This window comes from Bos grunniens, chromosome 22, assembly GCF_055505025.1.
Source record: "Bos grunniens cultivar Pamir isolate PY7600 chromosome 22, Bosgru_T2T1.0, whole genome shotgun sequence".
Taxonomy (NCBI): domain Eukaryota; kingdom Metazoa; phylum Chordata; class Mammalia; order Artiodactyla; family Bovidae; genus Bos; species Bos grunniens.
In genome coordinates this window covers 54,472,298-54,499,839 of record NC_141186.1, presented here as the reverse complement: position 1 = coordinate 54,499,839, position 27,542 = coordinate 54,472,298, and the positions used below count along the sequence as shown (strand labels likewise).

Below are 27,542 nucleotides of genomic sequence, written 5' to 3'. Positions count from 1 at the left end.
TCAATTTAGATAATCAAAGTAGTATTAATTCTTAAGCGAGGAATCCGTTTGAGGGCAGACACTGTGCTGAGTGATTTACAGATGTTGTTTTCACTGGGTCCATGCCTGGAAGATGCTCCGAGGCCCTGCTCTCCAGTGAGACTTGTCAGCCAGACGGCTGGTGGTGAAGATGACCCATCGCCCCAGACTGACTCCTCCTGAGACAGTGTCTCCTGCTGCCCCGGACTTCCAGCATAGGGCAGACTTCTAGCAGGGGCAGCAATATATGGTAACTTCACCCGCTGTGCTGCTGGCTCGTCGCTTCCCTGCCGTGGCTGAGTGCCACCCTGCACCAGAGTCAAGCGTCTGTCTGCGTCCAGGAGATGCCCTGAGCCCATCACATGCAGGGGCTTCATCTCATCACCTCTGCATCCTCATGTTTCTTTGCAACCCCATGGACTGTAGCTCACCAGGCTCCTCTGTCCATGGGATTCTCCAGGCAAGAATACTGGAGGGGGTTGCCATGCCCTTCTCTAGGCAACCTTCCCAACCCAGGGATTGAACCCAGGTCTCCCTCATTGCAGGCGGATCCTTTACTGTCTAAGCCGTCAGGGAAGCCCGATGTCCTGAGACTTCTCACAAATGCTTGTGAGTTGTCTTCAGGTTAAAAAATGTTTTTGCTATACATCCTTGTTGGAAATGACTTGCTGTCCCCATGACCAGCTCAGTGATGGAAGACAAAGCATCTGCTTGAAGGAATCTGGCACATGCCTGGACATACACCATCCTAGCCCAGCTCCAGCTGGACCACACATTGTCAAGTATTGAGAAGTCGCCCTCGTGGCTCCAAGCATTGTGTGACACTGAACGTGGCCAAGTGGGCAGACCTCAAAACAAAAACAACAGCTTGACTTGAACTCCATGTGATTTTTGGACTTGGAAAGTTGATTAACTTAAACCTGGAGATTGTCTTTCATTGTCCCAGCCAAAGGCAGCAGGTTCGCACCCATTCATTGTTGCAGAAATGGCACATTTCCCCCAGAAGGCTTTGATTTTTTGTCATTGAGGGTAGGGAATATTTACACTTCGTTAAAAACAAAGAAAGCTTCCCATTTGTGCGCATGGAACAGTTGTATTTTTTCAAAATATTTCCCAAATATTAAATATTATTTAAAGATGTTCAGACTCTCAGGGGAGGTGGTTAATGGCCTCAGAGAATATTGTACTTGGTCGCTCAGTCAGGTCTGACTTTTTGCGACCCTTTGGACTGTAGCTCCCCAGGCTCCCCTGTCCATGGGATTTTTCAGGCAATACTGGAGTGGGTCACCATTTCCTTCTCCAGGGGATCTTCCCGACCAGGGATTGAACCTGCATCTCCTAAACTGCAGGTGAATTCTTTATCACTGAGCCACTGAGGAAACCCACAAAGAATACTGTATTTCCCTCTGGCAGAATGGACGGCCCGTTCAAGAGGACAGCCCCTCCCTGGCAAAGTCAGACCAACAAGGCTTTCAGTGGTGCCCTTGGCTTGGGCTGTACTCAGGAGAGAAGTGAAAAGTGCAGATATTTTTTAAGTACAGTATCTGAAGAAACAACTTTAAGTTTTACAAATGTTTGTGTGAAGTGCAAGTCAGTAAAACAAATTCTGATTTTCTACTGCATTCTATCACAAATTCAGTATTGCTGTTTAGAAAATTCCAAATGAAACAAACCAGGCTGGGATACTGTGAAGCCAGGTAGGTCACAGGAGAGAACATGTAGGACAGTACAAAGTCCTCATCATGACCATAGGTTTGATATAGATGGACAGAGGCCACACTTGTTGAAGATGCTAGAGTTAAAGTGGAAGAAGCCTGTGTCCCCATATCACTGCTTGGAGGAGATCCCATTTAGGGCCCTTTTATTTATTTATGTAATTTTTTTTATTGGAGGATAACTGCTTTATAATGCTGTGGTGGTCTTTGCCATACATCAACGTGAATCAGTCATAATTATACCTATATCTCCTCCCTCTTGGGCCTCCCTGCCCTGCCTATCCCACCCTGTAGGTCATCACAGAGTCCCAGGCTGGGCTCCCTATGTTATAAAGCAGCTTCCCACCAGCTATTTATTTTACATATGATAATGTATGTATGTCACAGAGTGAAGTAAGTCAGAAAGAGAAAAACAAATACCATATATTAATGCCTATACATGGAATCTAGAAAAATAGTACTGATGAACCTGTTTCCAGAGAAGACATGGAGATGCAGGTGTAGAGAGCACACTGGTGTTTACAGCCTCCTATGAGCAGGAAATAAACATCTATTGTGTTTGAGCCATTAGACACATTTGGGTTTGTGTTACAGCAGCTGGAAGTGCGTCACACCTTAACTATTAGACTTATCAGGTAAAAAGTCACTAAGGATCCATCAGCCCTCAGTGCAAACACTTCACCTGGAAGCTGTCAGAGCCCAGGCGCATCTTCAGCCTTCTTGATACACAGTGCTCATGGCATTCTGATCACATAACCAGAGGTGAATATTTGAAAGGAGATTCAAAATATTTCCCTTGTCTAAAGTTTATAATTAGTTTCAACTGGAAAGAATAAAGAAAGGAATAAATTGCAGGCTGGGGGCGGTTAAGAGCTTGTATTCTGAAATTAAACTGCCCAGATTCACAGATGGCACCACCACTTATTAACTTACTCCACTGTTACTTACTTTCTTCCATTTGCTCTGACGTTTTCTAGATATGCTAGTAAAGAATCTGCCTGCAATGCAGGAGATCCCGGTTCGACTCCCGGGTCGGGAAGATTCCCTGGAGAAGGGATAGGCTACCCACTCCAGTATTCTTGGGCTTCCCTGGTGGCTCAGCTGGTAAAGAATCTGCCTGCAATGTGGGAGACCTGGGTTTGATCCCTGTGTTGGGAAGATTACCTGGAGAAGGGAATGGCTACCGACTCCAGTATTCCAGCCTGGAGAATTCCATGGACTATATAGTCCATGGGGTTGCAAAGAGTTGGACATTACTGAGCGACTTTCACTTTCTGTACAAACCCCAGTAGCTCCTCATCCAGGAATTTCAACTACAGATAAACTTGTCCATATATCCAACCAAATCAACTGCAAAGATGGTCACTGACGCTCAGTGTATAGAGACAAAAGATTGGGAACAATCCATTATAAGCTGCTGATTAAATATAATATGGTATTTCCATGATGAGGACCTCTGTACAGCTCTCAAAAAGCATATGATAGTCTTTGCTGAGGGTCACATTGAGCTTCCAGCGACTTCAGGGGCATCTTTAGGAGTCAGCACTATGGCAGAAGACATCAAGACCAAAATCAAGAACTACCAGTCTGCTCCTTTTGACAGCCGCTTCCCCAACCAGAACCAGACCAGGAACTGCTGGCAGAACTACCTGGACTTCCACCGCTGTGAGAAGGCAATGACCGCTAAAGGGGGTGACGTCTCCGTGTGTGAATGGTACCGGCGTGTGTACAAGTCCCTCTGCTCCACATCCTGGGTGTCAACTTGGGATGATCGCCAGGCAGAAGGCACGTTTCCTGGGAAGATCTGAACTGGCTCCATCCCACCTCCTCTGTCCTCCGTCCTCCGTCCTTCTCCCCAGGGTGGTGAAGGGGGACCTGGGTACATGGAGATCCCCACCCTGGGATCCTGAATCATGGTATAACTAATAATAAATGCTCATTGGAAATGTGAAGAAAAAAAAAAAAAGCATATGATAGCTCTGTATGTTTTGCTATATAGTGAGCACCAAAATGGATTGCTCAGTGAAAAAAAATCAGGAAACATATGGGATACATCCTCCACTATATACTGTATTTCTGCTCCTCTTTGTGCAAAGAAGGGCAGTATATACATTTGTTAACTTGTACATGCTCAGGAACAATGCATAAGAAATCACAACTGCCTCTGGGAGGAGGCCTGGGGTCAGACGTAGAAGGGGACATACTTCTTTCCTCCCACAGACCATTTTGTGCTATTTGAAATTATGTTACCAGGAACAGACAATTATTTTTCTAAGCACAGCTTTTAAATATTAACAGTAATACACATTACCATATGATCCAGCTATTCCACTTCTGGGTATTTATCCACAGAATACAAACACACTAATTTGACACATGTACCAAATGTTTACAGCAGCATTATTAACAATAGCTAAGATACAGAAACAACCCAAGGGCCCATCCATGGATGAATGGATAAAGAAGATGTGAGACAGACAGACACACACACACTGGAATACTACTCAGCCATAAAAAAGATGAAACATTTTGCCATTTGTGATAACATGGATGGATCTTGAGGACATTATGCTAAGTGAAATAAGTCAGATGGAGGAAGACAAATACTCTATGATTTCATGCATATATGGAATATAAAAAACAAACAAAAAACCAAAATAAATGAACAAATCAAACAAAAACATACATTCAAAGAACAGAGTAGTGGTTAGCAGAGAGGAAGGGATGAGGGGTGGGGACACAAATGTGGAAAAGGGGGTCGATTTTACAAGGAGGGATAGAAAATAAACTTTTAGTGGTAAGCATGCTGTAGCATGGGCTTCCCTGGTGGCTCAGCTGGTAAAGAATCCACCTGCAACACGTGAGACCTGGGTTCAATCCCTGGGTTGGGAAGATCCCCTGCAGAAGGGAAAGGGTACCCACTCCAGTATTCTGGCCTGGAGAATTCCATGGACTGTATAGTCCATGGGGTTGCAAAGAGTCGGACATGACTGAGTGACTTTTACATGCTATAGGATATACATAAGTTGAAATACAATGCTGTATACATGAAATTTACATGCTATAAACAAATGTGATCTCAATAAAAAAAATACCACATACACATTTCTAGAACAGATATGAACACAGCACTCAGTAAGTGCTGATTTTTTAAAAAATGAAAGAGGGACTTCCCTGGTGATCCATTGGCTAAGACTCCATGCTTCATATGCAGGAGGTCCCAGTTCAAACCCTGGTTAGGGAACTAGATCCTACATGTTGTAACTAAGACCAAGCACAGCCAAATAAAGAAATATGTACATTTTAAAAAAATGTCTGGCGTGCAGACAGTCTCTAAGATGACCAGCAAATGCTGTCTTGAGTCCCACTGCACATAGCGGGCATGGTGCACTGGTGATGTAGCATCTCAGCATCACTACATACCTGCTGGGTAACCCTGGGCAAGTTACTTCACCTCTCTGTGCTCCTCTATTCCCAGGGTTCTAGGAGTACATGCTTGAAGAAGGAGAGCTAAATGACTCTTGATTTATATTTTCTCAAGAGGAAACAGCTGAGCTTTTATTACGCAAACACTGTGTCATCCATCATAGTTATTTTTGGCCAATGTCTATTTAGGAAACATGTATATTTACATCTCGAAACATAACACAACACCTTAAACAAAATATATGTTGTACACAGAGGCAGAATGTCAGGATCTAGTGGAGATTCTCTGAGTGCCAACAAATGGGGGTGCAAGAAGTTATTACACACAAAGTAACTGTCTACAAAGAGCCACATAAACGTCTTGCAATTTGGAAAGGATGTCTTACACGTTTTACATTTAATAGAATTGGCTGTTAATTATATATTGGTATCTCCCAGTGTTTCATTATGCTTTCAGAAACTATCGGGGGTTTGGGTTTTGTGCAATGGGATGTTACAGTTTGTCCCACAAGAAATAATGAGACATAGGGCATCAGTGAGTGTTTTCACGTAGAATGTCTGGTTTTTAGGGATGAATTACTGATGTTAAGTAATGGGAGATGCTTACACATAAAATACTCAGAAGAATGACCAGCACAGAGTAGAAGCTCAATGTGTGTTAGTTACTACAAGTAGCACTTAGTAATTTAAAAAAGAAAAACAACACTGATGTACTGAATACAAACCCAAGGTTACAAAGAGGTGAGGGAGGGAACTTGGCTCTCCTTGCCTGTTTCTCTGGAATACTGCCAAATGCCCCGGAGAAAGTAATGGGTTAATTACAAGGTGGTAGGAAGAGGTTTGAAATAATTTGATTGTGGAATAATTTTTACAATTTAGAATGATAATGAAAGGGTGTGAACTTTTCTTAATCACCCAGGTGGAGAGCCTTAGCACTGTATCATCCCCTAGCATTCCACCCATCTTGACCTCAATCATGGGTCCTTCTGACCAGCAAACTCCCCTTCTCCTCAATCCAAACCAAAGCCAGCCCCACTGAGCAAAATCAAAGCTGAGGCATGGGGTATAAGAATCTGCCTGCCAAGCAGGAGACATGGTTCGACCCCTGGGGTGGGAAGATCCCCTAAAGAAACAAATGGCAACCCATTCCAGTATTTTTACTGGGAAAATCCCATGGACAGAGGAGCCTGGTGGGCTATTACAGTCCATGGAGTTGCCAAGAGTTGGACACAACTTATCGACTAAACAATAACAACAATATATATAGTACTTAAAACATGTAAATAATTTCAACTTCCTTTCTCCACATTGATAGCTTGGGAGAACCCCTAGAAGAATGTTGAGGAGGAGCACAGTCCGGTCATCACAGACAAAACGCTGGCATCTGAGGTGAAGCTTGAGGCTGAGGTGAGCACCCGGGCACATCATACAACCAGCAGAGCAGCGGTCTCTGACTGTCTCACACAAATCTGTGTGGGTGTTGGGGAGGCTCGGGGGAGGACCCAGCAGTTCTGCCAGTTACACATTCCAGACAACAGGCACCAGCTCCTCATTTGAATCTGAAGAACGACGAACTCACACACTCACCCAGGGTAAGAGAACACATCATTTGATGTCTACTCATACTTATGGCAAGAATCAATGGTAGCGAGAATGGGGTCACCGACCCAGATTCTGGTACCTGAGTGGTTCTTGGAAAGCCACTAAGTTGAGGTTTTAACAGGATTATTTTAACTTAATCAGCCCTTCATTCTTAGAAGTGGGGGAACTTGTAAGAATACCGAACTCAAACACACCCCACGGCGATGTCAACTTTCCTTTACAGTTCCATCTGTGCAGTGACACCAACTTCATTTTCATTCAGAGGAGTATTAAGAGAGTTCAGGGATTTATAAAATAAATCCACTATGCCAGGCTCTCTGATTTTCTCCGTCTTTTCAGGACAGACTCTAGAAACTTCTGGGCAAAGCAAATGTACTCTGCCTGCTTCAACCAAAAAGACACAACCATTAGTTCAGCCCAGTGATGTGGCCTCACAGGTCTAGTTCCTGAGAACACAGGAGGGATTTAAGAAAGTGAAAGGGGCAAGTTCCTGGGCTTCCTTGTATTTAGACAATGAACGGTGAGACACTGCTCCAACAGTTAATAACTTCCTGGAAAGAACAGGCTCCACTGGAGACCAAAATGGCAGCCTCCGCAGGCCACAAGTAGGAATCAGACACGTTAACAGAAGCCAGTTCAGGGCAGTCTGTCATTGTGATCAGTAATGTACTGATGCCTTGATTTACATCATATTCTTACTGGAGTTCTCAACTGTTATCACACACAACCAGAAACATCTCAGACAATTCCCCCGAGTTTCAAGAGGTCTCCCAAGTCTGGTGGGCACACTTTTTTTCTCACACATACATTTACACCTATTCATTTGCTAAGTTACTCTTTATTCTTAAGCAGACTTTTTTCAACGGAAATCTTGAAAACTCAGTCCTAACTTAAATACAGTCAATACGCGCACAGTATGTTCAATATCCCATCTACTATGCAGTAATATGTCGCCTGACGCCGCTGAGGAAAAGAACCAGGAAGCTTTCCCGTCTCGGATTTGTCATGATGGCAGTTGCCGGGACGCCCAAGTTCAACTCATCCGCATAGTTCCATTCTTTTTAATTTCCTCTAATTTGTCTGCCTGCCAAACGCAAACGTCCCCTTAGATGCAGCAAAGGGTAATAATTAAAGATCGCTTCCTGGGTAGTTCTTTCCCAAGGGGGAAAAAAAGCCCCACTACACAAAACCTGTAGTAGTCTCAGGGAAGGCTTCAAATCAAATCCTTACGTGAGGAGACCAGGTATTCATGGTGTAAATACTTCCAGGGCCCGCAGGGCACCTCGCCGCGGGCAGCCGGGATGGGGGCGTCCTTGCGCGCCCCCGCCCCGCCCCCACCGGAACTCCGGATTCCCCCACAGCGCTGGACCCTCCCCTCCGCCGACCCCCTTCCGCCGTCAGGGTCCACCGCCCACAGGTGCGAGGGCCCGGGCTGCCCAGCCTCCGCGGCGCAGAAGCGCTTTCCGTGTGGAATTCGTGTTCCCGAACTTCGGGACAACGAGAAAATTCCGGGCGGACAGGGGGGAAACGAGGCGAAAGCTAGGAGATGGTGACGCTTAAACCACTGTTTCGTTTCCTCGCCCGCGTCTCTGGCCGGGGCGCTGAGGTAGGAGGGTGCACCCGAGAGGGAAGTTTCTTTCCTCACGGCCCGCCCGGCACCACCAACAGCCCAGGTAGAGCGAGCGCGCGGCGCGCCGCCTCAGCAAGCTCCCCGCGCCCGACTTCCGCGCGCCCTTCCCTCCTTCTCCCTCGGCGCCCGAATCGGGCGCCCGACCGCGGGGCTCCCCGCGTGCCAAGCAAGGCCTGCGTCCTGGGCGAGGTGGCGCGGAATCCAGGAGGGCACGGCCACCGCGCCCACCCCGCTCCGGCGCCGGGCAGTCCCGGGGACCCCCCGGGACCGCGCCGCCCCCGCCCCACCCTGCACCCTCGGCAACCCGCGCCCCTCTCCGCCAGGCGCCGGCTGGCGGGCGGTCGCGACCCTCAGCGCTCAGCGCCCCTTCAGCGCCGCACTCACCCACTCCGCGGGGCAGGCGCGCGGCGCCCAGCAGTAAGATCCCCAGCAGTGCGACCGCGACCCCGCAGTTGAGGCTGGCCATGGCTCCGAGGCGCCTGGGCCTCGGCGGGGAAAGCAACTGTGGCCCGAGGTGCAGAGTGGCGGCCGCGGGCCCCCGAGCCTGGCATCCGAGGCGCTGCGCTCCACCCCAGCTCGCTCACCTGCGCGCGGGGCGGGCCCGCCCAGGCTCCGCCCAGCGCCGCGGGAGCACGAGCTGGCCGGCTCAGTCCCCTCCTCCCTGTCCTCCTCCCCTTCCTGCCTCCACTCCCGCCTCTCGCCTGGAGCACTGGGACCGGTAGCCACCTTCCCGGGGTCTAGCCGCCGTCCCTCTCCTGACTTTCTCTATAGGGGCCAAAGTCGCCCTTGGGGAAGACACTTGCCCTCCTTTCACTGTCTGGGAGACACTGAACGGAGGCCACTGTGCAGCCCTTTTTCCGGGGAAATCAAGTCTGTGGAACACCCAAGCCGTGGCTTCCGCCTCTGCTTCCAGATTTGGGCTGCAGGCTTTGGACTTTTAAGGCCGATGCTACTGGTACTCTTTTCAGAATGATGAGCCCTTAGCCAACCCCAGGCACTTCACGGACAGTGTTTCTAATGCTCACAGTAACCCTTCCGCAGAACAGATGAAACAGACACCCAGTTACGCAACCTTCCGAAGGTCCCCGGGCCAGTTAGTAACTTGCGGAGGCAGAATTTGATACCCCTGGAAGGGGTTTGCACAACCGGAGTTGCTTCGTTTCATTTCTGAAGACTGAATGAAATGAGTGAATACTGGAGGCTGGAGAGGGCCCTGAGGAGAAACCTGCCATGGGGCCCCTTCCTTGAATTCTGAACAGTATGGCCTGAGGCATTTACTGCAATTATTGGGCTGTAAATGAATGACCCTGGGCCTCTTTCCCTCCTCCCAGCTGCCTTTCTTTGGTTTCTGAGGTCCTGTGGATTCTCCTTCCCCTCTGCAGGCCACACACCAAGTCCAGGGTCACAGTGTCACAAGGAGAGACAGTGGATGGTTCAGGGACTCTCAGCTAGCAGACCAGGGTTCTATCAGAATGACTCCAAAGGCCCCCGTGGGCCTGCCTGTGCCGGTGGGCAGCTAGCAACTTGGCCAGGGTCACCCAGAATAACCTGGAAGCAGAGTACATGCAAGAGCATTGGTCTGTGTCCAGTTCCCACTTTTTTTTTTATTCTTGGGAAACAGCTTCTCCAGGCTGATTCTACTCTTATCAGGAACAGGGGTGAGAAACCATCTCTTAGGAGAGTCATCCCCTTCCTTCTGTGTGTCTTCAGTGATGAGAATAAAGCAGCCTCTGTCTACAGGGAGCCCACAGTTCATGAGGGATGCAGGGCTGTCCGGGCTGTGGACATGACTGCTCCGCCCCTCCTCCACCTATGGACTGTGAGCTGAGGGAACATGAGTTTACCTTCCAGTTACTTAGAAGACAAATGAGGAAGCTGAGGCCTAGAGGGAAGGAAGAGGATGAGAAAAGTAGGGAGGCTCTTGGTTCTCCCCAAGAAATTGAAGGCAGACTCATCAAGAGAAAAAAATTATCAGAAAATCTAAACATCCTTTAAATATGTTTATGCTGACAGGAGAGTAAAGCAGATTTTGTCTGTTTTCCTAATTGTAAGCAGGCATATATACCCCAGCATCTTTTCATAGCGTCCCTAACTCCATTGTTTTTTATATATGATGATGGTGATGATGATGATAATATTGATAATAATAATGGAGTGGCAATGAGTTGAATTGAAAATACTAGAAATATTTTGTGATAAGTTTAAGCCTAAGCAACAAGTTATCTTTTTACTGTCTCATTTCTCCGAAGTTTAACTGAACTCTCTGGAAGAGTGAAACTGGCTGCGCTGGGTCTTCGTTGCTGCTCATGGACATTTCTTCTTTGAGGCAAGAGGGGGCTACTCTCCAGTTGCAGCACGTGGGCTCAGTAGTTGTAACTCACGGGCTCTAGGGTGTGGGCTGAGTAGTTGTGGCACACCAACTTAGTTGTTCTGAGGCATGTGGGATCCTCCCAGATCAGGGGCTGAATACATGTTGCCTACATTGACAGGCAGATTTTTAACCGCTGGACCACCAGGGAAGTCCTAAATGAACTTTCCATAAATGACACAAGAGTCACTAAGTCTCAGATGTGAAGGATTGGTAGTAGTTCCAGATAATGGCAAGTGAGAAAGAGTCAAGGAAATGAGGAGGCATTTCAGCACCCTTTGCAAGACAACCCACCTCTGTAGTTGAAATCAAGATGTCTTGAGGCAATGGTTTGGTTCATGGAAGAATGTAAGCAAAGCTTTGCCAAATTCTGGAAATGTCTTCTCTTTACAAACTTGCCTGAATGGAAGGAATCAATTTTTAAAAGTTATTTCTGAACTGAAAGAAATCCAGGCAGCTGCAGTCTGTTGCCAGAGAAAAAATGACATTGAAAGATGAGTTTTAAAGCTGTTGTATTTAATTTTGAACCCTCTCTTCAGTTCAGTTCAGTTTAGTTGCTCAGTCATGTCCAATTCTTTGCAACCCCATGGACTGCAGCATGCCAGGCTTCCCTGTCCATCACCAACTCCTGGAGCTCTCTCAAACTCAAGTCCATTGAGCCACTGATGCCATCCAACTATCTCATCCTCTGTCGTCCCCTTCTCCCCCCACCTTCAATCTTTCCCAGCATCAGGGTCTTTTCCAATGAGTCAGGTCTTCACATCAGGTGGCCAAAGTATTGGAGCTTCAGCCTCAGCATCAGTCCTTCCAATGAATATTCAGGACTGATTTCCTTTAAGATGGACTGGTTTGATCTCCTTGCAATCCAAGGGACTCTCAAGAGTCTTCTCCAACACCACAGTTCAAAAGCATCAATTCTTTGGCCCTCAGTTTTCTTTATAGTCCAACTCTCACATCCATACATGACTACTAGAAAAACCATAGCTTTGACTAGATGGACCTTTGTTGGCAAAGTAATGTCTCTGCTTTTTAATATGCTGTCTAGGTTGGTCATAACTTTTCTTCCAAGGAGCAAGTATCTTTTAAGCATTTTTGACCCCTCTGGAAACCCTACAAAAGCTACAAAGCAGGGACTTTTTTTCCCCCCTTTGGTAAAAAACATAAGCCTACAAAGATGAGGGGAGCAGACAGAAGACAACAGCCTCTTAGAAACTGGAAAGCAGATGGGTAAGTAGAAACTGTAAGCCACTGGAGGGGAAAGTTGAGAAATAAAAAAACAAACAAACAACCACCACTAAGGAACTGGCAGCAGAAGGTATTGTGTAATGGGAGAGTGAAGAAGGGGCTAAAACAATGAAACCTGGGAGAAAGCTGAAAAACTATAGTTCGATCTCTGGAAACTGTTCTCCATTTCTCCTGGCTGGGCAACTGCCCCTAAGCAGAAATCTGAAGCATTGTTTTCTGAAGAGGTTGCAACTGAGGAAACTGGGCTGAGGAGTGCTGGGCATAGCTGTAGGCTTAGGAGACATTCTGGAAAATAGGTAGATAAAAGGAACAAATGTATTCCTTATGCTTAGTTCCCTAGGTGCCTGGCCCCGGTTTGCCCCTCAGACTCCAGTAGTCTCAATTCATACTAGAGATGGAAGGAGTCTTCTGGAGAATCTGACAAGCTTGAAGGGAAACACCTAAAGACACAGACATTTATCCCCATCAAGAGGCTAACCAGATTCTTCCCATGACATTCACAGCTGATAAGCCCCACCAGTTAAACTTTTTGATCTCTCACTTTTAAATATGACCAGACAGTAGGAGTTTATGACATCTGAGGAAAGCAGCTAACATGATAGAGTCAAAACCAACCAAACAGAAAAAGGCACTTGGAGAAAAGACAGAGAATAAAACAAAACAATTGCTACCTTCTTTAGAAAAATAGCAGACAACAGTGTATTTATGCTGTAGGGATAAGGAGTAATAAAAAAATGAATATTCAGGGACCTACAAGAGTTCTTAGAAAAAATTGTAAATGACAGTAAATATTAAAAAGTAAATAGAAAAATTGAAAGATTTCCCAGAAAGTAAAGCAAAAAGATAAAGATAAAAAGTAGGAGAGAAAAGGTAAGAAAATTAGGGGTCTAGTTCAGGGGCTGTAACGTGGATAGTGGGTTTCACAGATAGAAATAGCAGATTAAGCAGAGATATCATCATCAGTAATATAATTCAAGAAATTCCCCAGGTCTGGAATGACATGAGTTTCCCGATTTAAAGACTCATGGTGTGTCCAGTACAATGGATAAAACAGGCTCACATCAAGGCACATCACAGCAAAATTTCGGGAGCCTATAAACAAAGAGAACATTTTATAATTTCCAGGGTCTTATGCAAAGAAACAAAAATCAAACTGGCTTTGGATTTCCCAGTAGCAGCACTGGAAGCTGGAAGACAATGAAGCAATACCTTCAAAATTGTGAAGGTATAATAATTTCCAACTAAGAATTCTATATCCAAGCTACCAATTAAGTGATAAAGTAGGAAAAGAGCACTTTTAGATGTTCAACATCTAAAACAGAAAGAAAACCAATAAAACCTCCAAACAACAAACTCCCACACACCTTTTCTCAAACAAATACTGGAGAATGTATTCCATTAAAACAGGAAATGCGTGAGACACAGAGAGGAGTGGATACAGGTTTGTGGGGCTGAACTTAATTACCTTAAGAAAAAGAATACAGAATTACAAATAGAAAGTCAAATGTGAAAAGTGAGTATTTATTTATAATAAGGAAAGAGATGACAACAAATCACAAACTTGAAAAAGTTGAAAAATGCCCTGCTGCTGCTGCTAAGTCACTTCAGTCGTGTCCGACTCTGTGCGACCCCATAGACGACAGCCCACCAGGCTCCCCCGTCCCTGGGATTCTCCAGGCAAGAACACTGGAGCAGGTTGCCATTTCCTTCTCCAATGTATGAAAGTGAAAAGTGAAAGTGAAGTCGCTCTGTTGTATCTGACTCTTAGCGACCCCATGGACTGCAGCCCACCAGGCTCCTCCGCCCACGCTATACCTCAGGCAAGAGGACTGGAGTGGGTTGCCATTGCCTTCGGAAAAATGCCATAAATGTCACTAAATCTAGGAAGCAGTGTGATATCTCTAATATGAGTTCAGTTCAGTCGCTCAGTTGTGTCAGACTCTTTGCAACCCCATGAATCGCACTCAGTTCACTCAGACTCACGTCCATCGAGTCAGTGATGCCATCCAGCCATCTCATCCTCTGTCATCCCCTTCTCCTCCTGCCCCAAATCCCTCCCAGCATCAGAGTTTTTTCCAATGAGTCAACTCTTTGCATGAGGTGGCCAAAGTACTGGAGTTTCAGCTTTAGCATCATTCCTTCCAAAGAAATCCCAGGGCTGATCTCCTTCAGAAGGGACTGGTTGGATCTCCTTGCAGTCCAAGGGACTCTCAAGAGTCTTCTCCAACACCACAGTTCAAAAGCATCAATTCTTCGGCGCTCAGCCTTCTTCACAGTCCAACTCTCACATCCATACATGACTACTGGAAAAACCATAGCCTTGACTAGACGGAACTTTGTTGGCAAAGTAATGTCTCTGCTTTTCAATATGCTATCTAGGTTGGTCACTGGTCCAGTATTCTTGCCTGAGGAAGTCCATGGACAGAGTAGCCTGGAGGACTATAGTCCATAGGGTGGCAAAGAGTTGAACACAGCTGAGCAACTAATGCTTTGACTTTTCATAACACTATATCCTTCATTTGTTCATTTCTTCAGGTCATACTACGTCACTGATATATGTATCATTTCTTCTGGAACTGTCAAATTTCATGACAAAATGCATCAGATAAGGTAAGATACAATCTTGATGTATTGTGATGCATTCAGCATATGAATTCATACACAGAAATGCAGTGTCTCTAGAAACATAATGTTGTGCCATGCAGAGTACAGAAATTCTTACAAATTCTATGTGTGATTCTTACTAAAGAGCAAAGTAGTGTGATACATTTATAATTGTATATGCTGCATTATTAATTTATTTCTGGCAGAAAAAAATCCTTCATTTTTTATAAGACATTCGAACTGCATGTTATGCTTAATATTTTAGTTTTGATAGTTGAAAGAATTTTCCAGACTAGCTTCTTTGATTCTTCCTCCTCCACTATCTGCATGCTTCTGGTTGGGTACTATAGGACAGATTCATCATATGATACCACTTCTGACCTTGCTCCTTTTGGTCACCTCATCTGATGAGTCCGCCCAGTGGGTCTGAGGAGTATTTCTAGAAGACACTAGTACAGCATGAGTGCAAGCAATGACCCAAAAGTGACTATGAATTATGTCCCACTAAGATATCCCACTAACTCCCAATTAAATGTATTTCCAGTTCAGCTTCTCCTTAGCCGGATCCCAAATTGCTCATAGCCACTCAGTGCTGCATTGCATAAAAGGAGGTGGGATGGAGGGGAGGTGGAGGAAAAACTCTTTTGCAATTGAAATACATGCCTTTGCGACTATTACAAAAAACAGGAGTAGATGAGCATGTGCCTTTAGAAGGATTGCAGTGTTATTTAAGCTTTCTTATCTTCATGATTTATTTGCTTCTGGACACAAGAAGCACAAAATCCACCTCAAGGGAGAGGTAAGGAATGCCCAGGCTGACATGCACTGTGCTTAGAGAGACGGGAGTCCAGATTTAGTCAAGTTGTAAAATGTATGGCCAAGGATTATGGGAGCCCCTTCCAGGTGAACCGATGGACAGAATAAAATCAAATGGAGACATACATTTTATTGATGAGATCCTCAGCAGTGTTTGGCCAAGATGTACATAATCCACACCTCAGCACACCTGTGTTCTTCAGATGCACTTGAGCCACACACGGCTGAGCAACCAGAGACAAGGAGCCTGACCATGGAGTGACACACCAGCCTCAAGGAACATACTCCCTTTTCAAGCTTCTGTGATTTGCAGCTTCCAGTCACTTGTAGCGGAACCTCGTCCTTAGGCCAGCACTAGAGATTTTTCTCGTGCCGTGGAATGTTAAGGGAAAGCAGACCCAGTGATTCGCTGCAAAAAGGAATTTGATCTAAACGAGCATGGTGGAATGGCTTAATGACTACCACTGTTATTCTGCAGTCAGATGTCCTAGATTCAAATACTGGCTCTGCAACTTACCAGCTTGTGCAACTCTATATGTGCCTTGGTTTCCTCAGCCACAAACCAGGGCTATGAGAGGATGACCTTCAGAGGGTGTTGTAGAGATTCATGAGATAATATGTGCATAGTGCTTGGCATGTATTAAATGCACAATAAATGTGGCCAAGATTGCTTTTGCCATGGGGGTTGGTGTGAAATGAGAGGGTTTCAGCTTGGTTGGGGTGGAGGGGAGAGCTCTGGAGAGGTCTGGAGACCAACATCTTCATGATCTCATTCATGCATGAAAGCATCAGTTCCCCAAGACAGGAAGTTGCCTCTGCTTTACTCATCTGGATGTTCTCAGTGCTAAAAACGGTGCTTGGTACACAGTCACTGCTCAGCAGATAGTTGGGCAATGAATGGATTCATCAAGCTGATGAATGTGTGGATGGCCCTGCTAATCTATCCAGCTGAGCCTGGGGATCTTATTAAAACTTGGGACCCTGAAAAGATGAATGCAAGTTGTTCATTTTTAAAAGGGCCGGGGGGCAGCTTCTAGAAAGAGGTCATTATGGCCCAGGCCAGGTGTCTGGCAGCAACCCTGGTCTTATGGGACTGGCCAGTGTCTGGTGGGCCAAGACTTCATCTGGTTTGAACAGAGGGGTGGAAAGAATCTGTCTGCATCAGGCAGCTTCTCTGAGACTTTGCTTTCCAGGCGATTAAGCAAATTAACAAAGTGGAGATTCTTTGGGAGCACAAACAGCCCTTAACTGTCACTTTAATGCCAACCACTGTTTCAGAGAGAAAACCTCCCAGTCACAGCTGGGGCAGAGGCCCCTTTGTGAGCATTGAAACAGAGGAGCTGGCTGTGGTCTGGGGATAAGATGGGTGTTCCTGGTTTGCCAAGTCATTTGCCCAAAGGGGGAGCCACCTGGTACAATTTCAGTCCTAGGATGACAAAATAAGGAAGATCCTCCAGAAGTAGCTAGTCAGCTGCTGCAGACTGGGGCTGAGTGAATTTGAATCCAAGTGACTCAGGAAGTCGCCAGCAGGCTGCCAAGCACCTATGTGCTCGCCCCACGGTGCCTTGAAGCCATGGAGTTCCCAGGCTCCATCACCTCCCCGGATCATGGCACCTAGGAGGTCAAGGTAGAACGACAGAGGGAGAAAAATGAGGAGCAGGAGACAGAGCTCTCCCCTCCTGCCTCTTCAAGCCTGTGTAGTCAGCTCCCTGTAAGTCTGGCCCACAGGGTGAAGAAATCCAGACCCTGCCCCTCCCTGGATATGACCCATATCCACATCAGGCCTGAGCCTGCCAGCCTTGCTTCTTTCTTTTCTATATTTTCACTTGGAGTGTGGGAGGAAGATGGTCTTTAGAATACCTTCAGAGATTGTTCTTCCCCCAGGAGAGGGAATTGAGTCATAACCATTGAGCTGAAGGCTTGGAGCTCATCTCGTTGTTACCTCTTGATAGATGGAGTCACAGAGAGGGGACGTGACAACATCAAGCCACCCAACATGTGGTGTTCAGGGCAGAAGGAAGCCAGGCGTCCAGCCAGGAGCCCGTGAGCTCTCCTTCTTAAAAAATCCTGGTCTAACTCTGCCAGCATCCTCATTCCCACTGCTCATTCACCCGCTCTGACCCTCTTCCTTGGCCGCTTGGCCTCCACTCTCAGTGCTCTGCTGAAATGTTTCTCTCCAGAATAGCCAAAGCCCCTCCCCGTGGTCACACCAGGTCTGGTGATGGGAAGATGGCTTCAGAAGGAGGAGGGGATGGGGAAGCAGCATGGGCTAAGGCTCTGAGACTCCCCTAGTCTAGGACTGGTTCTGGAGCTGGATGGGCAAAGACACAGCTAACTCAGCAAGCCTGGAGCCATTGGTCACAGACTTTGCCTGCAGTGCCCTCCCACACCACTGAGAATCTAATCCGTATCCTCAGGAGACTCACGCTTCACTTGTGCAACCATCACTACCATCTGCCGCCAGAGCATTTTCATCTTCCCAAACTGAAACTCTGTTCAGAAAGTCCCCTACATAAGAATAAGTTCTGCTCCAAGAGTGTGTTCATAAGTCCAAGTGGTTCATAAGTCCACCAAAGTTAGCCGAGGTACTCAATTAATACAGTTGACTATGTAGTACTGTACCGTAATAGATTTATAATACTTTTCACACAAATAATACATAGAAAGCAAACACACAAAAAATAAAACATTTAAAATCCTACAGTACATTACCTTGAAAAGTACAAGAACTGGCATACAGGGGCTGGAATTGAACATGCAAGAAGAGTTACTGATTGGAGGAGGGAGAGAAGGTGAGAGATGGTAGAGCTGAAGGATCATCAGCAATAGGAGACAAAAGGCAAGCTGCAGTTTCACTCATGCCTGACGTTGATGTCACAGGTTCTGGTTCCTTGCTGGATTCAACTCTATCTACCTTCTTGAAAAAACAATCCAGTGATGTCTGGATAGTATTAAAAGCTCTTTTTTTCTCTTCATGTCAGTACCTGCTACAACACCACTGCTTTTATGCTTGCTTCCAGACATCCTGGGCTTGAAATAAAAATATTACCCTACTGTACTCTATATAGTTCTGTACAGTAAAGAACACAAAAGCACAACCATGACACATGACAGTGTACGCCAGACACCTGAACTTGCTTATGCGATTGGACATGTGAAGGCACGATCGTGTCTTTGAAGCTTGCAACTTGAAGGTTCATGTGTAACGTACTTACTGTACTCACTAAACAGCTTCCTAGTCTCCCTCCCCACAGCCCCTGAGCAACAATTATTCTACTTTCTGTCTCTGTGACTTTATTATTTTAGGTACCTCATATAAATGGGATCATACAGCATTTGTCTTTTTGTATCTGGCTCATTTCACTTAGCTTAATGTCTCCAAAGTCAATCTATGTTGTAGCGTGTGTCAGAATTTCCTTCCTTTTTATAGTTGACTAATATTCCACTGTGTAGATACACCACATTTTATTTATCTCTTCGTTCATCAGTGGACATTTGTATTGTTTCTGCCTTTTAGTTACAGTGAATAATGCTGCTATGAACTTGGGGGTACAAGTATCTATTTGGATCTGTTTTCGGTCCTTTTGTTTACATAGCCAGAGCAAAATTTCTGGATTGTAAGGGGATTCCCTGGTGGCTCAGCTGGTAAAGAATCTGCCTCCAATGTGGGAGACCTGGGTTCGATCTCTGGGTTGGGAAGATCCCCTGGAGAAGGGAAAGGCTACCCACTCCAGTATTCTGGCCTGGAGAATTCCATGGACTGTATAGTCCACACAATCTCATAGAGTTGGACATGACTGAGCAACTTTCATTTTCACTTTCAAGGTAACATCAGCACCTCCCTGGTGGCTCAGCGGTAAATAATGTACCTGCTAATGCAGGAAATTCGGGTTAGATCCCTGGGTCAGGACGATCCCCCTAGAGAAGGAAAAGGCAACCCACTCCAGTATTCTTGCCTGGGAAGTCCCATGGACAGAGGAACTGCTGGGCTATAGTCCAGGGGGTCGAAAAGGGTCGGGACTTGACTGAGTGCCTGAACAACAACAACAACAAAGACAACAACAATGCCGTCATCACACCTCCAACTAAATGGATGATGGTGCCTCAATAGCATCAAAAATCTAGTCAGTGTTCAAATTTACAATCGTCTCATCAAAATCATTTTTACTGTTTTAGTTTGATTCAAAATCAAAACATGGTTCATGTAGGTTCATGTATTGCAGTTGATCAGTGTGCCTTTTGTTTAAAATAAAATAAACTTTATTTTGGAATAATTTTATATTTACAGAAAAGTTGCAAAGTCAGTACAGAGACATCCCATGTACTCCGCACCTAAGTAGCTCTAACATTAACATTTTTCATTACATGAGACATTGGTCAAAACTAAGAAATTAACACTGATACTTTACTAGTAACTAAACTCTCAACTTTACTGGGATTTCACCAGTTTTCTCACTAATACCCTTTTTCTGTTACCACATTCCATCTTGGATACCACATGGTATATGTTTAGTCATCATGTTTTCTTAGGCTCCTCTGCTCTGTGACAGTTTTTCCTTTTTCATGACCTGGACAGTCTTGAGGAGTACTGGCCGGGTATCCTGTAGCAGGTCCCCTAGTCTGGGTTTGTCTGAGGTTTGTGTCATGATCAGACTGGGGATGTGGGTTTGGTAATGACAGCACAGAGGCAGAGTGCCCCATCACACCTCATCAGGGGTGGGTAACAGCCACAGGACATCCCTGGTGATGCTCACCTTCCTATCTCGGGTAAGTAGTGTCTCTTGGCTTCTCCACCATGAGGTTACTATCTTCCCCTTTTCTTGCTCTATTTCTTGCAAGTGAACCAACATTAAGCCCATGGTATGTCTTCTAAACTCATTTGAATCAAGATTCCCTTATCTCTTATTTTTTCTCAAAATGTATTTATTGAAAAAACTGGGCTGTTTGTCCTGTTTCCTTTGCCCTGTGTGGTTCCTATAAGCTGGATCTCAAGGTCTGATCTGCCTCATGCTTGATTTTTTTCAGCAGGGCCACCATAGGGATGGGGCTGTGGGCTTCAGTCAGGAGGCAATGACTGTCTCCTTTTTGTCATGTTAGCAGCTACTAATGCCCAGTATGTTACCTCAATTCTAATGCCTTTGCTGCTAAGTTGCGTCAGTTGTGTCTGACTCTGTGCGACCCCATAGATGGCACCCAACAGGCTCCTCCATCCCTGGGATTCTCCAGGCAAGAATACTGGAGTAGGTTGCCATTTCCTTCTCCATCTAATGCCTTTAGAGTCCTCAAAACTAAGCTTATCGTGAATGTAATCTTTCCTACATGAAGAGAGTTCCTTTTCCTCCTTCATTACACACAGCAGATCTTAGCAAATCAAAGATAGTACCCATGGTAAGAAACATTATTGTTTATGTACAACTAAGAAAAGAAATGCAAAAATAAAATGGCTGTCTGAGGAGGCTTTACAAATAGCTGTGAAAAGAAGAGAAGTGAAAAGCATAGGAGAAAAGGAAAGATATAAGCATCTGAATGCAGAGTTCCAAAGAAGAGCGAGGAGAGATAAGAAAGCCTTCCTCAGTGATAAATGCAAAGAAATAGAGGAAAACAACAGAATGAGAAAGACTAGAGATCTCTTCAAGAAAATTAGAGATACCAAGCCTACATTTCATGCAAAGATGGGCTCGATAAAGGACAGAAATGGTATGGACGTAACAGAAGCAGAAGATATTAAGAAGAGGTAGCCAGAATACACAAAAGAACTGTACAAAAAAGATCATGACCAAAATAATCACGATGATGTGATCACTCACCTAGAGCCAGACATCCTGGAATGTGAAGTCAAGTGGACCTTAGAAAGCATCACTACGAACAAAGCTAGTGGAGGTGATGGAATTCCAGTTGAGCTATTTTAAATCCTGGAAGATGATGCTGTGAAAGTGCTGCACTCAATATGCCAACAAATTTGGAAAACTCAGCAGTGGCCACAGGACTGGAAAAAGTCAGTTTTCATTCCAATCCCAAAGAAAGGCAATGCCAAAGAATGCTCAAACTACTGCACAATTGCACTCATCTCACACGCTAGTAAAGTAATGCTCAAAATTCTCCAAGCCAGGCTTCAGCAAGACCTGAATCATAAACTGCCAGATGTTCAAGCTGGTTTTAGAAAAGGCAGAGGAACCAGAGATCAATTGCCAACATCTGCTGGATCACAGAAAAAGCAAGAGAGTTCCAGAAAAACATCTGCTTTATTGACTATGCCAAAGCCGTCGACTGTGTGGATCACAATAAACTGGAAAATTCTGAAAGAGATGGGAATACCAGACCACCTGACCTGCCTCTTGAGAAACCTGTATGCAGGTCAGGAAGCAACAGTTAGAACTGGACATGGAACAACAGACTGGTTCCAAATAGGAAAAGGAGTACGTCAAGGCTGTATATTGTCACCCTGCTTATTTAACTTATATGCAGAGTACATCATGAAAAACACTGGACTGGAAGAAACACAAGCTGGAATCCAGATTGCTGGGAGAAATCTCAATAACCTCAGATATGCAGATGACACCACCCTTATGGCAGAAAGTGAAGAGGAACTCAAAAGCCTCTTGATGAAAGTGAAAGAGGAGAGTGAAAAAGTTGGCTTAAAGCTCAACATTCAGAAAACGAAGATCATGGCATCTGGTCCCATCACTTCATGGCAAGTAGATGGGTAAACAGTGGAAACAGTGGCTGACTTTATTTTTCTGGGCTCCAAAATCACTGCATATGGTTATTGCAGCCATGAAATTAAAAGACGCTTACTCCTTGGAAGGAAAGTTATGACCAACCTAGATAGCATATTCAAAAGCAGAGACATTACTTTGTCAACAAAGGTCCGTCTAGTCAAGGCTATGGTTTTTCCTGTGGTCATGTATGGATGTGAGAGTTGGACTGTGAAGAAAGCTGAGTGCCGAAGAATTGATGCTTTTGAACTGTGGTGTTAGGGAAGACTTTTGAGAGTCCCTTGGACAGCAGGGAGATCCAACCAGTCCATCCTAAAGGAGATTGGTCCTGGGTGTTCATTGGAAGGACTGATGTTGAAGCTGAAACTCCAGTACTTTGGCCACCTCATGCGAAGAGTTGACTCATTGGAAAAAACTCTGATGCTGGGAGGGATTTAGGGCAGGAGGAGAAGGGGACAACAGAGGATGAGATGGCTGGATGGCATCACTGACTCGATGGACATGAGTCTGAGTGAACTCCGGGAGTTGGTGACAGGGAGTTGGTGACAGTGGACAGGGAGGCTTGGCGTGCTTCAATTCATTCGGTTGCAAAGAGTCGGACACAACTGAGTGGCTTTCACTTTTTTTCACTTTCAGGTGAATTGCACTTGTTAGAAGTTCAGCCAAAGGCAGAAGTTGCCTGGTGGCTGGATGTTGGGCAGCCGTTGCTCCAGGGCATCGCTCACACCAGCTTTTGTGGTCAGTGTCCCACTGCCTTCATCCTTCCCTGGGACTCATTTTCCTCTAAGCTCCCTTGTGTTGTTGCTTGGTGTGTGGTCTGCTGTCCTTTGGACACTTCTCAGTGACAACACAGCTTAATGGAATTCTGCTTCTTCTACATCCTTTCTTAACTACTATAAGCACTTTGTTATAGCTTTGCAGGAAAATACAGAATTGTGGTCATTCCTCTCAAGACTGATAATTGCTACTCTGCTGTTATATTTCTGCCCCACTGCCCCATTTCCCTGCCTTCCTGTGCCCATACTGTTTGTTTCCATACTGAATCAGATTGTCATCTTTTTTGATGATGTTTTAAATGGTAAATAGACCTTGCATGGATAGAACCAACCATGTGTATAATTCAGTGGAAGGTGATGCAGTATGAACACAATAGCCAGGTGGGATTGTGTCCAGGATGGTGACCACGCTGCCACTTGTGAGCAACAACTGTGAGAAGTGCCCACATTACAGAGATGCTGAAAGTTTTTAAGACATGTGTCTGGGAATTGATGAAACACAGTTTCTGGATTCTAGGCTGGCAAGATCCCCCATGTTTTTAATCTGGGTGACCTCCCCAGGCCTTCACTCAGTGTTTGCAATATTTCAAAAATATTTGTGGGAGGAATCAAGTCAACAGTAATCAATAAATATTTATTGTGCATTTACCAGGATCAAGGTCTAGTTGGGATAAATATTTGAGAACCCACACCAGTTCCCTTTCTTAAGTGCTAATTTGCTTTTCTCCATTTCCATCAGAGTTTTGCAGCTGTTCTTGGCCAAGTTGAAATCTCTCACTGCTACCTTGGTAGCCTATTTGTTTCTTTTCCACTTGAGTAATAAATACACCCAACTGTCTATCCTAGATTTTCTACAAGAGTCCTGATTCTTGTCTTCAGGTCCCTTGAATGAATTTGGGGATCAGAAAACATGGTCATGTCATGACCACCCTCTAGTTCATTTTGCTCCATAGAGTTCTGACAGCTCAGCGGAACATTTGCCTGAATCGCGAAAGGTCTACGTCAGGGTGAACAATTTCCAGTTTCATTCAAGCAGCACTGTCCTTTCTTTTTTACCCACATGGCAGGTAATCGTCTCACTGGATTCTTTCCTTCTTTCTTTTCTTTTATTAATAGGCTTTATTTTTTTTTACAAGTTTTGATTCACAGAAAATCGAGCAGATAGTACAGTGAATTTCCAAGCATCCCCTCACCCCCTGAGTTTCCCCTATTGACATCTTACATTATTAGTGTGGTACATGTATTACAGATAATGAAGCAACACCAATACATCATTTTTAACTAAAGCCCGTGTTCAGACATCCTTAGTTTTTACTAAGGAGATAGGATCCCATGTTACAGTCAGTTATCATGTCTCTGGAGAAGGAAATGGCAACCCACTCCACTATTCTTGCCTGGAAAATCCCACGGACATAGGAGCCTTTTAGGCTACAATTCATGGGGTCACAAGAGTCAGGCACGACTTAGCGACTAAACCACCACCACCATCACATCTCTTGGGCTCCTCTTGGCTGATACAATCGCTCTTCCTGCCTTGTTTTTGATGATTTTTGACAGTTTTGTTGTTTCTTGCTGAGCTGTGCTCAGCATGCAGAATCTTAGTTCCCTGCCCAGGGATTGAACTTGTGCCCTCTGCATTGGAAGCATGAAGCCCTAGCCCCTAGACCACCAGGAAAATCTCGATATTGACAATTTTGAGGATTCTAGTCAGGTAAATGGACTTCCCTAGTGGCTCAGTGGTAAAGAATCTGCCTGCCAGTGCAGAAGACATGCGTTTGATCCTTGGGTCAGGGAGATACCCTGGAAAAGGAAATGGCAACCCACTCCAGTACTCTTGCCTGGGAAATCCCATGGACAGAGGAGCCTGGCAAGTTACAATCCATGGAGTCACATAGGGTTGGACACGACTTAGCGACTAAACTGCAATAACAGTCAGTGTGTAGTAAGATGATCCTCTATTGGGATTTGTCTGATGTTTTTCTCGTGGTTAGACTGGGACTATGAGTCTGGGGGAGAAACATCACAGAGGGAAATGACATTTTCATCATATCTCAAGAGTGGAAAATACCAATATGACTCACCACTGTTGATATTAATCTTGGCCACATGCTGGGGTGGTTCTCGTCAGGTTTCTCTCCCTGCCCCCACTTTTCCATATAGGACTCTCTGGGAGGGGGTCCCCAGGCCCAGCCCCACATTAGGGGATGGAGAGTTATAGTCCCTCTCAGTTAGGGTGGAGCTTGGATTTCTTTTTGAGAGCCAACCTCCTATGTTTCTCATCTTTTCTTCCTTCCCTTACTCTCACCTCAGTTCCCTCCCAAAGTCTTCTTTCGAGGTCTTTCTTCCAATGTTTGATCTTTTTTCTCTTCAGATTTAGATACTCTTGGTTTTTTGCTCAGTCTCCACACACTCCTCTTTTTCTTAAAAGAGATTTTCCTGAGTTGGCTCTGCAGATGGCCCCTTTTCTGGCACACTCTGGGAGAAAAGGTTCTTTGGACCAACACCCATGGGAAATGCTCATTACTTACCCCTTCTTAGAGACTCGGAGCTCACATGAGCATAATAAAAGGTCTGGCATAAAGAGGCCTGTTTAACTCAAAGTTTTCCCAACCCCATTTCACCCTGAAACCTTCTTACCATAATTCATTGATTCAGAGACATTTGTTTCTTTTCTCACATATTACTGTTTTTGAAATTGGGATGCATCTTACAGATGATGAGAAAAGAGTATGTTTCTTTTTCTTAGAGGTACATGCAATGGTGTGAGCTACACTGATGCTATTTGAGATTTGAGGAAATATAGTAACACGGCACATCTGTAGATTATTCTTCAGAACCAGTGGAAAGTGGAAACTGAATTAAGAAACTCAGCCTCTCAGGTCCTCACATTTCACCTCTTCCTACTTGGATGACCTGCCTCCTTGATTTCAGGTATTCTTTCATTTGGGATGCAGGTGTCCTCTGCTCGCTCTGTGAGGTGTGCCCAAGGGCCCCTTCCCCACCCCCTCTGACATGACTGGCTAGGCCAGTCTAATTTAAGAATGGGGCGTTAAGGAGTCTCTTGGCCACAGATCTAGACTGTGTCCTCTTGATCAACTTTATCATTAATGAGATGCATTACTGTCCTTAAGGAAACACATTCCTAGTCTGCCTGTCTTGAAGTCTAGCCTGCTGTGTGATTTTGTGCAAGTCATTCAACCTCTCTGTGCCTGTTTCCGCACCAATACACCAGGGATACATAATTGTGTCTACTTGATACGGTCGTACAAAGCTAGTGGAGGTGATGGAATTCCAGTTGAGCTATTTCAAATCCTGAAAGATGATGCGGTGAAAGTGCTGCACTTAATATGTCAGCAAATTTGGAAAACTCAGCAGTGGCCACAGGACTGGAAAAAGTCAGTTTTCATTCCAATCTCAAAGAAAGGCAATGCCAAAGAATGCTCAAACTACTGCACAATTGCACTCATCTCACACGCTAGTAAAGTAATGCTCAAAATTCTCCAAGCCAGGCTTCAGCAAGACCTGAACCATGAACTTCCAGATGTTCAAGCTGGTTTTAGAAAAGGCAGAGGAACCAGAAATCAAATTGCCAACATCCGCTGGATCACAGAAAAAGCAAGAGAGTTCCAGAAAAACATCTACTTCTGCTTTATTGACAATGCCAAAGCCTTTGACTGTGTGGATCACAATAAACTGTGGAAAATTCTGAAAGAGATGGGAATACCAGACCACCTGACCTGCCTCTTGAGAAACCTGTATGCAGATCAGGAAGCAACAGTTAGAACTGGACATGGAACAACAGACTGGTTCCAAATAGGAAAAGGAGTACGTCAAGGCTGTATATTGTCACCCTGCTTATTTAACTTAAATGCAGAGTACATCATGAGAAATGCTGGGCTGGAGGAAGCACAAGCTGGAATCAAGATTGCCGGGAGAAATCTCAATAACCTCAGATATGCAGAAGACCACCACCCTTATGGCAGAAAGTGAAGAGGAACTCAAAAGCCTCTTGATGAAAGTGAAAGAGGAGAGTGAAAAAGTTGGCTTAAAGCTCAACATTCAGAAAACGAAGATCATGGCATCTGGTCCCATCACTTCATGGCAAGTAGATGGGTAAACAGTGGAAACAGTGGCTGACTTTATTTTTCTGGGCTCCAAAATCACTGCAGATGATGATTGCAGCCATGAAATTAAAAGACATTTACTCCTTGGAAGGAAAGTTATGACCAACCTAGATAGCATATTCAAAAGCAGAGACATTACTTTGCCAACAAAGGTCCGTCTAGTCAAGGCTATGGTTTTTCCAGTAGCCATGTATGGATGTGAGAGTTGGACTATAAAGAAAGCTGAGCACCGAAGAGTTGATGCTTTTGAATTGTGGTGTTGGAGAAGACTCTTGAGACTCTCTTGGACTACATGAGATCCAACCAGTCCATCCTAAAGGAGATTGGTCCTGGGTGTTCATTGGAAGGACTGATGTTGAAGCTGAAACTCCAGCGCTTTGGCCACCTGATGTGAAAAGCTGACGCATTTGAAAAGACCCTGATGCTGGGAAAGATTGAGGGCAGGAGAAGAAGGGGATGACAGAGGATGAGATGGTTGGATAGCATCATGGACTCAATGGAC

At 45.1% G+C, this 27,542-nt stretch overlaps 1 protein-coding gene, 1 long non-coding RNA gene and 1 pseudogene across 6 annotated transcripts in view; 2 read left to right on the top strand and 1 right to left on the bottom strand.

Annotated features, from left to right (window-relative positions):
- The window catches only part of CDCP1 (CUB domain containing protein 1), a 56,584-nt gene extending 47,554 nt beyond the window's left edge, over nt 1-9,030 (bottom strand). The window contains exon 1 of one of the 3 annotated variants that reach the window (XM_086368451.1): nt 8,776-9,030. In XM_086368451.1, coding sequence (XP_086224577.1) covers nt 8,776-8,857 — 82 coding nt within the window. In that variant the 5' untranslated portion in view covers nt 8,858-9,030. The remainder of the gene's footprint in view (nt 1-8,775) is intronic. The other 2 variants (XM_086368453.1, XM_086368452.1) reach the window with 2 other exon arrangements.
- On the top strand, nt 3,197-3,694 carry LOC147348641 (cytochrome c oxidase subunit 6B1 pseudogene; annotated as a pseudogene). The gene has a single exon (XR_015151794.1). The product of XR_015151794.1 is annotated as a cytochrome c oxidase subunit 6B1 pseudogene (transcript).
- The window catches only part of LOC147348637 (uncharacterized), a 71,878-nt gene continuing 52,471 nt past the window's right edge, over nt 8,136-27,542 (top strand). The window contains exons 1-3 of one of the 2 annotated variants that reach the window (XR_015151804.1): nt 8,147-8,367; nt 14,540-14,614; nt 15,628-16,101. This is a non-coding gene — a long non-coding RNA (uncharacterized LOC147348637). Of the gene's footprint in view, nt 8,368-14,539; nt 14,615-15,627; nt 16,102-27,542 lie in introns of those variants that run through there. The other variant, XR_015151803.1, reaches the window with a different exon arrangement.